This window comes from Oncorhynchus clarkii, chromosome 13 (assembly GCF_045791955.1).
Source record: "Oncorhynchus clarkii lewisi isolate Uvic-CL-2024 chromosome 13, UVic_Ocla_1.0, whole genome shotgun sequence".
Classification (NCBI taxonomy): domain Eukaryota; kingdom Metazoa; phylum Chordata; class Actinopteri; order Salmoniformes; family Salmonidae; genus Oncorhynchus; species Oncorhynchus clarkii.
In genome coordinates this window covers 36,975,450-36,991,149 of record NC_092159.1, presented here as the reverse complement: position 1 = coordinate 36,991,149, position 15,700 = coordinate 36,975,450, and the positions used below count along the sequence as shown (strand labels likewise).

Here is a 15,700-nt window from a genome sequence, read left to right as displayed (position 1 = left end):
TGCCAAAACTATAGTTTGTTAACAAGACATTTGTGGAGTGTTTGAAAAGCAAGTTTTAATGACTCCAACCTAAGTGTAGGTAAACTTCCGACTTCAACTGTATATGTCAGAGTGGCATTGGACTAAGCACAGTGGCATAGTATAAAATACAGTATATACATACGAGATGTGTGATGCAATATTTACACAATTAAATTGACTAAGATACCGTAGAATAGTATAGAGTACAGTTTATACATATGAGATGAGTAATGTTAGAGACGGAGACATTATTAAAGTGGCTAGAGATCCATTTCTAAAAGTGGCCAGTGATTCCTAATCTATGTCTGTAGGCAGCCGCCTCTGATGTGCTGGAGATGGCTGTTTAACAGTCAGTGGTTTAGTATAGAATGCAATACAGTATATACATATGAAATGGCTGATGCAATATGTAAACACAATTGAAAAGTGACTAAGATACTGTAGAATAGTGTGGATTGCAGTTTATACAGATGAGATGAGTAATGCTAGAGACGGAGACATTATTAAAGTGGCTAGAGATCCATTTCTAAAAGTGGCCAGTGATTCCTAATCTATGTCTGTAGGCAGCCGCCTCTGAAGTGCTAGTGATGGCTGTTTAGCAGTCTGATGGCCTTGAGATTGAAAAATAGCTTCTATCTCTCGGTCCCAGCTTTGATGCACCTGTACTGACCTCGCCTTCTGGATGATAACGGGGTGAACAGGCAGTGGCTCCGGTGGTGGATGTTGTTGATTATCTTATCTGCTGCCAAGGGATGTGCTGTAGGTGTACCTACCATAGGAATCTCCTCAAAGCCTAACATTGACTATGTACAGACCCAGCGTGCGACCAAGCTGCAGGAGTTGTGACACATTTTCTTGGTTGTTTTGTCATAGTTGTGTCTAGGGAGGCATATTTGGGAGGGAATACTGTCACCTCCAGGTAGGTGTTTGTCTCCCTGTGTGCTGAGAGTGTCAGGTTCTTGTCCAGTTCTGGCATTTAGGTCGCCACAGAATAGTACATGTCCCTTGGCCTGGAAATGGTTGTTCTCCCCATCTAGGATGGAGAAGCTGTCATCATTAAAGTATGGGGATTCTATTGGTGGGATATAGGTAGCACACATGAGGACATTTCAAATCAAATCAAATCAAATGTATTTATATAGCCCTTCGTACATCAGCTGATATCTCAAAGTGCTGTACAGAAACCCAGCCTAAAACCCCAAACAGCAAGCAATGCAGGTGTAGAAGCACGGTGGCTAGGAAAAACTCCCTATAAAGGCCAAAACCTAGGAAGAAACATAGGCTATGTGGGGTGGCCAGTCCTCTTCTGGCTGTGCCGGGTGGAGATTATAACAGAACATGGCCAAGATGTTCAAATGTTCATAAATGACCAGCATGGTCAAATAATAATAATCACAGGCAGAACAGTTGAAACTGGAGCAGCAGCACGGCCAGGTGGACTGGGGATAGCAAGGAGTCATCATGTCGGGTAGTCCTGAGGCATGGTCCTAGGGCTCAGGTCCTCCGAGAGAGAGAAAGAAAGAGAAAATTAGAGATACTTGAATTCACACAGGACACATTTCTCTGTTGAGATAATTTCCTTATTACATTTCTAGCCAGATGTAAAATGTTCCTGTTTGGACTAATTTAAGAGTGGGTTAGTTCTGCTCTATAACAAATTAGCATACCCCCTGAGTCTCTTCTCTGTTTCACATCTGGTAGTTCGGTGGATGGGACTACCAGCTCTCTGTAACCTAGAGGGCAACCAATGAGTCTGTCTCCTCTATACCATGTTTCTGGCAGGATGACAATGTCTGTGTTTCCAATTTCTTTGATGAAGTCTGGGTTCCTTCTCTTTATTATTATTTATTTATTTAACCTTTATTTAACTAGGCAAGTCAGTTAAGAACAAATTCTTATTTACAATGATGGCCTATCCCTGACACGGACGACGCTGAGCCAATTGTGTGCCGCCATATGGGACTCCCAATCACGGCCGGTTGTAATACAGCCTGGAATCAAACCAGTGTCTGTAGTGATGCCTCAAGCACTGAGATGCAGTACCTTAGACCGCTGCGCTACTCGGGAATCCATTATACCAAAGGCAGATGACCGCAGACCTTGCTGTATCTAATTGAAGGAACACACACACACACATCAGTTATAGAGGTGTCATAATACCCATAAAACCTAGCGGTCAAAAGAGGGAAATTATTCCAATTGATTTTCCACAGGAAATTTTATAAACACTTAATAAGGGCTGTGTTTCGTGTAGGCTTACCCTGGCATGACATTTTGATTAGCATGTAAATCTCTGTTTGGACAAGGTGACAACAATATTTTTGTCTCTATTACTCAGATTAAAAAATGCTCATTAATATCAAAGTAGACATCATGCAAGACTACAAATCCCTGCATGTCATCGCTAGCTGACACCTTTGGTAACAGGTATTGTGTCAACTTAAAACTTGCACAAGACAGTTCACAGAGCTGTCAATTTAAAGAAATGTAGCCAATTTATTAATTGCTAAATTTAGCATTAGATAGTTAATCCAGAGATTCTTACCTTTGCGTTGAATTGGCAACCTCGTCCAGATCATCATGGCATTTGTAGTTCTTTATGATAGTCACAATATCAGCTAATTAGCATTTCATTTTTTGGCAGGTATATACATTGATAAGTCTCCTTGTCCTAAAGTGAATTACAGTTATCAAAATGTCACTCCAGGGTAAGCCTACACGAAACACAGCCCTTGTTTCCCCTATGGGAAAACTTTTCCACCATTCATTTATTATGACTCATAGTGAGCTAGTCATAATTAAATGTGAGAAATATTTTTTTCAATCATTTTCCAAGCATATTGTTTTTGCCTGAGAGACAAAATACTGTCTGGTGTGGTGCTGCAAATACATATGTGCATTATTATTTTGTGTAAGCTATGTACAACACTGATTTAACATTGTACATCTGAATCAAATAGTTTCTGTTTTGTTTTGTCCTTGAATACTTCAGGGTGCTGTTCCGCAACCAGAAAATATGAACATATGCAGTCTCTAACCCTCCAATATGAGTGTAAGTTAAATAAAGCTTATGAATATGAGTAGCCCAACTAGGCAATATCCTATGATTTCATATCAACAGAAACAAACTGGTACAGTTTGTGTACCTCCACTGTTCTTTCAGAACACCCCCCTTCCTTCATTCGCTACCTTGGCATCGTAACGTTACTGTCTCACGCAGCAGTGCTACCGAGCTAGGCTATCAGCTTGTCTTCCGATATTGTAGCTGAGACGCACCGGCTCCAACAACATTACGGTGCTGTACTGAGTCATAACTCCCTCCATAAATTTAAGACAAAGAGCTGTTTCTAATTGAAGGACCTGAAACATAGATCTTCAATAAACTAATTGAAGATGATTAAGCTCTTTTCTCTGAAGCAGCAGAAGAAAGACGAGGAATCTGCTGGAGGAAACAGAACAGGAGCTGGGGGTAAAAAAGCAAGCGCGGCCCAGCTTCGAATACAGAAAGGTAGGCTAACTGGCTTCTTTAAAATTAGATGGTTTATTTTTAAACCATGGACATGTTTGTTTAATTAGCGTGTCTGTCCACATGGTTAATAAATAAAGACACAACTAAAACTAGTGTGTTTTGTCATAGGAGGCTGAGCTAGCTAGTTGGCTAATTAGTTAGCTAGCCATCTGGCTAACGTTAGCTAGCTAGCTATTATGAAAACAAAACTCAAACGTCGCAGCCAGAAGATGGTGAAGCCAGGGAGTCAACTCAAATGCACAGCACTTCTTGTTAGTTAGCACCCTTGTTAGTTAGTTCATTTGCCCTACTAGTTAAGTGACTTAGATAGCCAGCTAACTTACTGTATAACGTTATTTGTTCAGTAGTTAGCCAAGTTATCAATGTTTCAATTTAGATGTGCCACTAAGCAGTTTGTGCAAAAGAGAAAACACAAGCTACCAGTAGCTATACCCATTAAACAGATTAAGTTAGTTAGCTACTTCGGTCTGATACTAACTAGCTCAAAAACGTGGATGTAGTTGTTCATTATTCAACAAGATATCACAAATGTGTCTTCCACTATTGTGGATATCACTATTGATGTTATTAAGTAACATAAAAGTAACCGTTGATTTTCATTAGTCAGCAGCTAGTTAGCTATACTGACTTGAAGTAGCTATCACTAGCCAGGATGTTTGCCACGCTTACTTACTTACCTAGGTTACAAACAGTTTCTGGCCAGTGTGCTGGAGTAAACTGTTTGTCACAAAGTAACTGTGTACAACGTGGAGATAGGCTATTTAATGTGAGACATTTTCAACGTTCCATACCTTTCATGACAGAACACGTGACAAGACTGACTGGGAGTTGAATGGCAAGAAATATAAATATTGTTTTATAACCTCAGCCTTATAAAGTAGTTACAGAATTGTTAAGGCAGGTCTTTAGCTAATAACATTGATTCAAAAGTGTATGTGACATTTCCAGCTATCCAAAATGAGGAAATGCTGTGAAAAGACATATGTTTTGAAAAGCCCCCCACAACCATGTACACAAATGTTTTCCCAGATACTTAATGAAATTCAAACCACCCCTGTGATGAATGTGGTGATTTTGTTCCAATGGCTGTTGTTTGGTTCATGAACCTTGTAACACCACGGACCCCATATAAGAAATCCAGTTGGCTTTTGACTCAAGCCATGATTTTGAAAGACTAAGCTAATCTCCATTTCATAGTGGATGAAGGCCGCCTAAAACCAACGGGACCTATATACCTAAAGAATGTTGTTTAGCTTTTAGGCTAGAGGACCACAACATAGTCACATTGGTTTTCCTCCATTTGATGTGAACTGACTCTGTTCGCATATTAAACTTGTAGAAAAAGATTGTTGTTATTCAAAGAAAAATATAGGAAATACTGCAGGGCAACCATTACAGTTTGAAAGACCTCAGAGTGAGAGGGAAAATACCACCACAGGTGTGGGATCACCCCAGCACTTCAGAAGGGATCATTGGACTGTGTTCATTGGACTGCGCTGCTCAGGTGCCTTCTTCAATCACATTTACATGCCACTTTCTGTCTGTAAAAAACAAAAAAACAGATAAGAAGACTTTAGTTTTCATATTTCTGCCAGGCAGGTTTCATGCATGCAACTGAAGGGAAATCGATGCAAACGACTGCTATTCACTGAGACATACATTTTCTCCTCGCAGACATCAATGAGCTGAACCTCCCAAAGACGTGCGAGATCGTCTTCCCCGACCAAGATGATCTGCTCAACTTCAAACTCATCATCTCACCAGACGAGGTCTTCACTCTTTCCTGAAACAATCTGTAGCTACTTGTCAGAGAGAATCCTCCATATGTCATGTGTTTATTAGACATTTAACTATTGTACTCAAACTTGTACAGTTGCAACTAATGAATGGGTTCGAATGCTAACGTGGTTGCTTATCAACTAATATCCAAATATAAATACTTTGTACACAATGTATTATTTAGCTCTGTACATTGACATCATGTCCTGCCAACCCACCAAACAGGCTATGAACAGCATTCATAGAAACCCATATGTAAACACATTCTCAGGTTATTTTCTCTCTTTTTAGGGCTTTTACAAAGGGGGAAAGTTTGTCTTCAGCTTTAAGGTAAGGGGGCTTAATGTGGGTGGACAGACATCGGGACGACATGAGTCACTACACCCTTGCTTTACTGTCACACAAAACTGTTGTTAATGGCATTACACCTGCTTGATAGCTATTGTTTTGTGATGTTTTTAGGGTCACAATTTGGTATCCAACATTTTTAATGTCAGTTTTGAATGGTTAAAGGCCCAGTGCAGTCAAAAACTTGATTTCCTTGTGTTTTATATATAAACTCAGCAAAAAAAGAAATGTTCCTTTTTCAGGACCCTGTCTTTCAAAGAAAATTTTAAAAAATCCAAATAACTTCACAGATCTTCATTGTAAAGGGTTTTAACACTGTTTCCCATGCTTGTTCAATGAACCATGAACAATTAATGAACATGCACCTGTGGAACGGTCGTTAAGACACTAACAGTTTACAGACGGTAGGCAATTAAGGTCACAGTTATGAAAACAAAGAGGCTTTTCTATTGCCTCTGGAAAAACACCAAAAGAAAGATGCCCAGGGTCCCTGCTCATCTGCGTGAACGTGTTTTAGGCATGCTGCAAGGAGGCATGACGACTGCAGATGTGGCTAGTGCAATAAACTGCAATATCAGTACTGTGAGATGCCTAAGACGGCGCGACAGGGAGCCAGGGCGGACAGCTGATCATCCTCGCAGTGGCAGACCACGTGCAACAACATCGGTACAGCTGAACATCACACCTGCGGGACAGGTACAGGATGGCAACAACAAATACTCAAATTACAACAGGAACACACAATCCCTCCATCAGTGCTCAGACTGTCCGCAATAGGCTGGACTGAGGGCTTGTAAGGCCTGTCCTCACCAGACATCACTGAGAAACAATGTCACCTATGAGCACAAACCCACCGTCACTGGACCAGACAGGACTAGCAAAAAGTGCTCTTCACTGATGAGTTGCGGTTCTGTCTCACCATGGGTGATGGTCGGATTCACGTTTATCGTTGAAGGAATGAGCGTTACACCGAGAACTGTACTCTGGAGCGGGATCGAGGTGGAAGGTCCGTCATGGTCTGGGGCGGTGTGTCACAGCATCATCGGACTGAGCTTGCTGTCATTGCAGAAAATCTCAACGCTGTGCATTACAGGGAAGACATTCTCCTCCCTCATGGTACATGACAATGCCACCAGCCATACTGCTCGTCCTGTACGTGAATTCCTGCAAGACAGGCATGTCAGTGTTGTGCCATGGCCAGCAAGAGCCCGGATCTCGAGCCCATTGAGCACGTCTGGGACCTGTTGGATTGGAGGGTGAGGGCTAGGGCCATTCCCCCCAGAAATGTCAGAGAACTTGCAGGTGCCTTGGTGGAAGAGTGGGGTAACATCTCACAAGAACTGGCAAATCTGGTGCAGTCCATGAGGAGGAGATGCACTGCAGTACTTAATGCAGCTGGTGGCCACACCTGATTTTGACTATTACTTTTGAACCCCTTTGTTCAGGGACACGTTATTCCATTTCTGTTTGTCACATGTCTGTGGAACTTGTTTGATTTTTGTCGAAGTTGTTGGATCTTATTTTCATACAAATATTTATACATGTTAAGTTGCTGAAAATAAACACAGTTGACAGTGAGTGGACGTTTCTTTTTTTTGTTGAGTTTATACTCAGTGGCCAGGTTTTATCAGGTACACCCACCTACTACTGGATCAGAGCCCCACTTGCCTCCAGAACATCCTGAATTCTTTGGGGTATGGATTCTACAAGGTGTGGTGTTCAAATGTTGCTCAGTTGGTATCAAGGGACCTAATGTGTGCCAGGAAAACAGTTCCCACGCCATTACACCACCGCCACCAGCCTGTACGGTTGACACCAGGCAGGATGAGGCCTTGGACTCATGCAGCTTATGCCAAATCCTGACTCTGCCATCAGTAACAGGAACCTGGATTTGTCGGACCAGGTGATGTTTTTCTACTCCTCAATTGTCCAGTGTTGGTGATCACGTGCCCACTGGAGGCGCTTCTTGTTTATAGCTGATAGGAGTGGAACCTGGTCTGGTCGTCTGCTGCAGTTGCCCATCCGTGACAAGGTCCGCCGAGTTGTGAGTTCCGAGAAGACGTTCTGCACACCACTGTTGTACAGCACCGTTTGTGGCCCGCCTGTTAGTTTGCACAATTCTTGCCATTCTTCTTTGACCTTTTCACCCACATGGCTGCCGCTGACTGGATGTTTTTTGTTTGTCTGCACCATTCTCGGTAAACCCTAGACACTATCGTTCGTGAAAGGCCAGTAGTTTCTGAGATACTGGAACCGGTGCTCCTAGCACATACGATCATACCACGCTCAATCGATTAGGTCACTTATTTAGCCCATTCTAAAGTTCAATCAAACAGTAACAGAATGCCCTGATGCCTGTCTGCCTGCTTTATATAGCAGGCCACGTGACTCACTGTCTGTAGGAGCAAACCATTTTCATGAACGGGGTGGTGTGCCTAATAAATGGACAACACTATGAATTATAAATTATAGATGGGCTATGTACAGGTGCAGTGATCTGTGAGCTGCTCTGACAGCTGGTGCTTAAAGCTAGTGAGGAAGATAAGTGTTTCCAGTTTCAAAGATTTTTGTAGTTCGTTCCAGTCATTGGCAGCAGAGAACTGGAAGGAGAGGCGGCCAAAGGAATAATTGGTTTTGGGGGTGACCAGAGAGATATACCTGCTGGAGCGAGTGCTACAGGTGGGTGCTGCTTTGGTGACCAGCGAGCTAAGGAGGGCTTTACCTAGCAGGGTCTTGTAGATGACCTGGAGCCAGTGGGTTTGGCGACGAATATGAAGCGAGGGCCAGCCAACGAGAGCGTACATGTCGCAGTGGTGGGTAGTATATGGGGCTTTGGTGACAAAACGGATGGCATTGTGATATAGACTGCATCCAATTTATTGAGTAGGGTATTGGAGACTATTTTGTAAAGGACACCTTCGAGGATCGGTAGGATGGTCAGTTTTACACGGGTATGTTTGGCAGCATGAGAGAAGGATGCTTTGTTGCGAAATAGGAAGCCAATTCTAGATTTAACTTTGGATTGGAGATTTTTGATGTGAGTCTGGAAGGAGAGTTTACAGTCTAACCAGACACCTAGGTGGTTGTCCACAGAGCCGTCCAGAGTAGTTATGTTGGACGGGCGGGCAGGTGCAGGCAGCGATCGGTTGAAGAGCATGCATTTAGTTTTACTTGTATTTAAGAGCAATTGGAGGCCACGGAAGGAGAGTTGTATGGCATTGAAGCTTGTCTGGAGGGTTGTTAACACAGTGTCCAAAGAAGGGCCAGAAGTATACAGAATGGTGTCGTCTGCGTAGAGGTGGATCAGAGACTCCCCAGCAGCAAGAGCGACATCATTGATGTATACAGAGAAGAGAGTCAGTCCAAGAATTGAACCCGGTGGCACCCCCATGAAGACTGCCAGAGGCTCGGACAACAGGCCCTGCGATTTGACATCGAGAAGTAGTTGGTGGTGGTGAACCAGTAGTTGGTGAACCAACCAATTATTTGAGAAACCAAGGCTAGCGAGTCTGTCGATGAGGATGTGGTGATTGACTAAGTCGAAAGCCTTGGTCAGGTCAATGAATACGGCTGCACAGTATTGTTTCTTATCGATGGCGGTTAAGATATCGTTTAGGACCTTGAGCGTGGCTGAGGTGCACCCATGACCAGCTCTGAAACCAGATTGCATAGCGGAGAAGGTATGGTGGGATTCGAAATCGTCGGTGATCTATTTGTTGACTTGGCTTTCGAAGACCTTAGAAAGGCAGGGTAGGATAGATATAGGTCTGTTGCAGTTTGGGTGAAGAGTGTCCCCCCCTTTGAAGAGGGGGATGACCGCAGCTGCTTTCCAATCTTTGGGAATCTCAGACGACACGAAAGAGAGGTTGAACAGGCTAGTAATAGGGGTGGCAACAATTTCGGCAGATAATTTTAGAAAGAAATGGTCCAGATTGTCTAGCCTGGCTGATTTGTAGGGGTCCAGATTTTGCCGCTCTTTCAGAACATCAGCTGACTGGCCCATGTTTACTCCAATGCTTTGGGTGGTGGACCATTCTTGATACACACAGGAAATTGTTGCGGGTGAAACCCAGCACTGTTGCAGTTCTTGGCACAAACCGGTGCGCCTGGCACCCCGTTTAGAAAACTATTCACATCCCTTGACTTTTTCCACATTTAGTTATGTTACAGAATTTAAACTGAATTACATAATGTCAAAATGGAATTATGTTTTTTGAAATGATTGCAAATTCATTCAAAATGAAAGCTGAAATGGCTAGAGTCAAGTATTCAACCCCTTTCTTATGGCAAGCAAGTTCAGGTGTAAAAAATGTGCTTAACTAGCCACAAGTTGTATGGACTGACAGTGTGCAACAATAGTGTTTCAATATGTTTTTTGAATGACTACCTCATCTCTGTACCCCACACATACAATTATCTGTAAGGTCACTCAGTCAAGCAGTGCATTTCAAACACAGATTCAACCTCAAAGACCAGGGAGGTTTTCCTATGCCTCACAAAAAAGTGCACCTATTGGTAAATGTTTTTTTTTTTTTTTTAAATAGCAGACATTGAATATCCCTTTGAGCATGGTGAAGTTATTTATTACACTTCAGATAGTGTTTCAATACACCCAGTCATTACACAGATACAGCCGTCCTTGCTAACTCAGTTGCCGGAGAGGAAGGAAACCACTCAGGAATTTCACGATGAGGCCAATAATGACTTTAAAACAGTTGCTGAGTTTAAAAGCTGTGATAGAAAATTGCGGATGGATCAACAATATTGTAGTTACTCCACAATACTAACGTAATTGACAGTGTAAAGAAGGAAGTCCGTACATAATAACAAACATGCATCCTGTTTGCAACAAGGCACTAAAGTAATACTTTTTTTTATTTTTTATGCGGCATAGCAAGTAACTTTTTGTCCAAAATACAACGTGTTATGTTTTGGGTCAATTCAATACAACATATTACTGAGTACCACTCTAAAATATTCTCAAGCATAGTGGTGGCTGCATCATGGTTTGGGTATGCTTGTAATCATTAAGGAAGATAAAAAAAGAAAGGAATGGAGCTAAGCACAGGCAAAATCCTAGAGGAAAGTCTGGTTCAGTCTTCTTTCCACCAGACACTGGGAGATGATGAATTGACCTTACAGCAGGACAATAACCTAAAACACAAGTCCAAATCTACACTGGAGTTGCTTTACCATGAAGACCGTGAATGTTCCTGAGTGGCCGAATTACAGTTTTGACTTAAATCTGCTTGGAAATCTATGGCAGACTTGAAAATGGTTGTCTAGCAATGACCAATTTTGACTGCGCTTTAAGAATTTAGAAAATAATAATGGATAAATATTATACAAATCAGGTGTGCAAAGCTCTTAGACATAGCTGTAATCACTTACAAAGGTGATTGTACTGACTCGGGTGTGAATACTTATGCACATTTTTTTTTTTCTACTCTTCTGAATTCAGGCTGTAACACAACAAAATGTGCAGTAAGTTGGTTATGAATACTTTCTGAAGGCCACTGTGTCTTTTGTCTTGCCCATTCAACCTCTGAATGGCACACATACACAATCCATGTCTCAATTGTCTCTAGGCTTAAAAACCATTATTTTCCCTGTCTCCTCTCCTTCATCTACACTGATTTGAAGTGGATTTAACAAGTGACATCAATAAGGGATCATAGCTTTTACCTGGATTCACCTGGTCCGTCTAAGCCATGGAAAGAGCAGGTGTCCATAGTGTTTTGTACACTCAGGGTAAATTAAGATATTTGCACCACGTCATTGTTCTCTCTCTGGCTCGGCTGTGTGTGTCTTGCTAGCTCTCACTTCAATGGCAAGGGCTGAAGTTCATTGGCTTGATCTCAAATTGCTAGGGGCTGGCTCGCGTGGGGGAAAATGCTAGAATACAGCGTCCAGAAAAACAGTCACTTTCAAACTAGGGATTTCGTGGCTAATTGAGGTAAAACAGTAATTCAGATCATATATTATGCATGTATGAACTACACATCGACACATTCAGGCCAAAGCGGGAGTTTAAAAAAAAAAAAAGACTTAGTAGTCGCCAAAGTTCCCGATCATGCCTTTAACAATGTTGATGGTAAGCATGTTAATAACACGGTTGTAAGTCGAAAGATGAGATTATCCTCCTTTGACTTCTTGTGACTGCTCTGTTTTCCAGGTAGGACAGGGCTACCCTCATGACCCCCCAAAGGTCAAGTGTGAGACAATGGTGTACCACCCAAACATTGACCTGGAGGGCAATGTCTGCCTAAATATCTTGAGGTACACCACCTGCACTGTGGTCACTTTGTTTACCTTGTCTCATTTGATCATTCAGAATGACTACAGATTTCCAAATTTGGACTATTATACTGAGCAGTGTCTTTTAACATCTCTTCTTCTCTTACAGAGAGGACTGGAAGCCTGTGTTGACAGTAAACTCCATCATATATGGACTACAGTATCTATTTCTAGTGAGTACAGGGATATTCTATTTCCAATTTTGCCTAGCCAAGTTTGATTACAGGATGTACAGTGTGTTCAGACCCCTTGGCTTTTTCCACATTGTTATGTCACAGCCTTATTCTAAAATGTATGAAATAGTTTTTTTCCTCATCAATCTACACACAATACCCCTTAATGACAAAGTGAAAAAAAGGTTTTTGACATTTTTGCAAATGTATTAAAAATAAAAAATACCTTATTCAGACCCTTTGGTATGAGACAAGAAATTGAGTTCAGGTGCATCCTGTTTCCATTGATCATCCTTGATGTTTCTACAATTGGACATGATTTGGAAAGGTGCACACACCTGTACATATCAGAGCAAAAACCAAGCCATGAGGTCGAAGGAAATGTCCGTAAAGCTATGAGAAAGGATTGTGTCAAGGCACAAACTCTGAGCAATCTGGGGAGAAGGACCTTGGTCAGGGAGGTGACCAACAACCCGATGGTCACTCTGACAGAGCTCCAGAGTTCCTCTGTGGAGATGGGAGAACCTTCCAGAAGGACAACCATCTCTGCAGCACTCCAGCAATCAGGCCTTTATGGTAGAGTGGCCAGACTGAAGCCACTCAGTAAAAGGCACATGAAAGCCCGCTTGGAGTTTTCCAAAAGGCACCTAAAGGACTCTCCGACCATGACAAACAAGATTGAACTCTTTGGCCTGAATGCCAAGCGTCACATCTGGAGGAAACCTGGCACCATCCATATGTTGAAGCGTGGTGGTGGCATCATGCTGTGGGGATGTTTTTCACTGATAGGGATTGAAAGACTAGTCAGGATCGAGGGAAAGATGAACGGAGTAAAGTACAGTGAGATCCCTGATGAAAATCTGCTCCAGAGCATTCAGGACCTGAGACTGGGGCGAAGGTTCACCTTCCAACAGGACAACAACCCTGTGCACACAGCCAAGACAACGCAGGAGTGGCTTCGGGACAAGTCTCTGCATATCCTAGAGTGGCCCAGCCAGAGCCCGGACTTGAACCAGATCGAACATCTCTGGAGAGACCTGAAAATAGCTGTGCAGCGACATTCCCCGTCTAACCTGACAGATCTTGAGAGGCTCTGCAGAGGGGAATGGGAAAAACTCCCCAGATACAGATGTGCCAAGCTTGTAGCGTCATACCCAATTAGACTCAAGGCTGTAATCGCTGCCAAAGATGGCAACAAAGTACTGAGTAAATGGTCAGAATACTTATGTAAATGTGATATTTCCGTTTTTTATTTTTTTTAAACTAGAGGGGGGGGGGAAATCCAGAAACCTGTTTTTGCTTTGTCATTATGAGGTATTGTGTATAGATTGATGAAGGGGGGAAAACAATTTAATCAATATTCGAACAAGGCTGTAACGTAACAAAATTTTGAAAAAGTCAAAGGGTCTGAATACTTACCGAATGCACTGTATAATGGCTATGACTTTCAGATTCTGAAAGATTGGTCGACTGGTTGGAGCAGGTAGGAACACCTGGCAAATAACCACGCCCTTCTACTCCTCCTCAGGAGCCAAATCCAGAGGACCCCTTGAACAAAGAGGCGGCGGAGGTCCTGCAGACAAACCGACGGCTCTTTGAGCAGAATGTCCAGCGGTCGCTGCGGGGGGGCTATGTTGGCGCCACGTATTTTGAGCGGTGTCTCAAATAGCTCCTTGCCCATGTCGCTTTTTTTTTGTTTTTTTCCCCCAAGACGCATTACCGTTTACACACGCTGAGACACTGACTGATACACAAACTTGAGCAGTCGGGGAGGGAGGGGGTCGATGGAGCCGGGAGGGGAAAGTATTGGGGGGGGTGGGGTTCACTCCGGGGAAGGGAGGGGGTCCGAAAGTAAAGATGACAGGTTTGGATGGTCAGTGAATGTCACTCAGAGAATCGGTATATTGCCACTACGCTGATGCCCACAGTTGTTATTTTGCGGAGATAGACATGCCAACTGATCCTCCCACTCGCGGACTAGGACAAAAACACACAACCGAGATACGCACTTAGACACCTCCCTTTTACTAAAGGATCGCGTTGTATGTTTTGAACACTATGCGAGGCCTCTCGATTACGAGAGCTCTGAACCTGACGGATCGCACCCATGCTTGGTGGCGAAACTTATCATATATATATATATACACACACACACACACACACGCGCCTCAACAACATGCCTACTGACACGCAAGGCATATGCTATCACATGCGCACACGTGATTCAGACAGGTACAGACAGGTATACCAACCCAGATGCATAATACAGGCCATAGACACACTGGCAGAGGACTGACTGACTTGACAGGACTGACACAGACATAGATTGACAGGATCAGTAATGCAGGCAGGGCTGTTGTGGGATTGGGAGATCTTTTTAGTTTTGTTATGGTTTTCTGGGTGGGGTGGGCGTTAGATTTCATTGGGAGGGGGGGTTGGAGGCTTACAATGTTACAATTCTATTGTGTATATTGAAATCCCAGCTGTTCACAATGACTGCAATATGAATTATGTTAAATAAAATATGAACTTGAATGATAATTATTGTAACGTCTATGCAAACTACAACTTCTGTCAATGGGGCTTTATTGAATTAAAGGTTTATTTTATAACCAAACTCTACCCTGAGTTATACAGCCAATAGAACATTTAGTTGTACTTTATGAATTCATCAAGATGCTTTCAGTTTGGCTGTGTTCAGAAATGTTGAGGCCATAATGGGTTATTCCCATAAAACAGTGATACAGTAAACTCACAGATCCATTTAACCAGTCATGGTTCTGTTATTGGTAATTTAATAATCTCAGGCTGCCAGTGGTAAATAAGTTTATTGAAATTAATTAACCCTTTCAAATTAACCATGCATACTCACTTTAGTGGCTAGGATCCAACTGACAGGATCCTTTGAAAAACCTGAGAGCAGCTGAACAAAGATGCATTGTTCATTGCCATGGACCGGCACAATATAATGCTGGTTTATATAACGCTTTCCATTATAATTGAGCCATGGTGACGCAGCATATGTGATCTTTTCGCATTTGTCAATGTTGGGAGTTTGGTGCATGATACGACTCATGAAGTGCTGGGTTTGCGCCTGCACATAATGGCTGTCCAAGAGTAGGGATGAGGAAAAGGCTGCTCTTGTACTCCAGCACCCTCTCGTGGCTAGAATCAATAGCACTTTTTGTAGCTGTAGTGATGTTTTTTATTTGACCAGGCAAGTCAGTTAAGAACAAATTCTTATTTACAATGACAGGCCTAGCACCGCCCTCTGGGACTCACAATCACATCCTGGATACGAACCAGGGACTGTAGTGAGGCCTCACCTTAGGCCGCTGCAATAATGGGAAGGTTCCGATGACCAAGTGTAAAACATGAGGCATTTATATCAATAGCTGAGGCAACCCTCCCCCCAATACATTTTTATTGTTAAAAATATATATATTGGGACTGAATGACAGACAATAACAAGCAATATGGCCACTCAATAAATAAGCAACCCACTGTCAAGGGCTGTAAATAGCCACACAAGATATTGGCATCTTTCACAGCC

General features: G+C 42.7%; 1 protein-coding gene across 1 annotated transcript; it reads left to right on the top strand.

Annotated features, from left to right (window-relative positions):
* Window positions 1–3,016: 3,016 nt before the first annotated feature.
* Window positions 3,017–14,790, top strand: LOC139364617 (NEDD8-conjugating enzyme Ubc12). The gene is made up of 6 exons (XM_071101503.1): window positions 3,017–3,529; window positions 5,225–5,319; window positions 5,621–5,659; window positions 11,853–11,956; window positions 12,084–12,147; window positions 13,676–14,790. Exons 1-6 carry the CDS (start codon window positions 3,415–3,417, stop codon window positions 13,814–13,816), a joined length of 558 nt encoding a protein of 185 aa, XP_070957604.1. The 5' UTR covers window positions 3,017–3,414; the 3' UTR covers window positions 13,817–14,790.
* The last annotated feature ends 910 nt before the right edge of the window (window positions 14,791–15,700 follow it).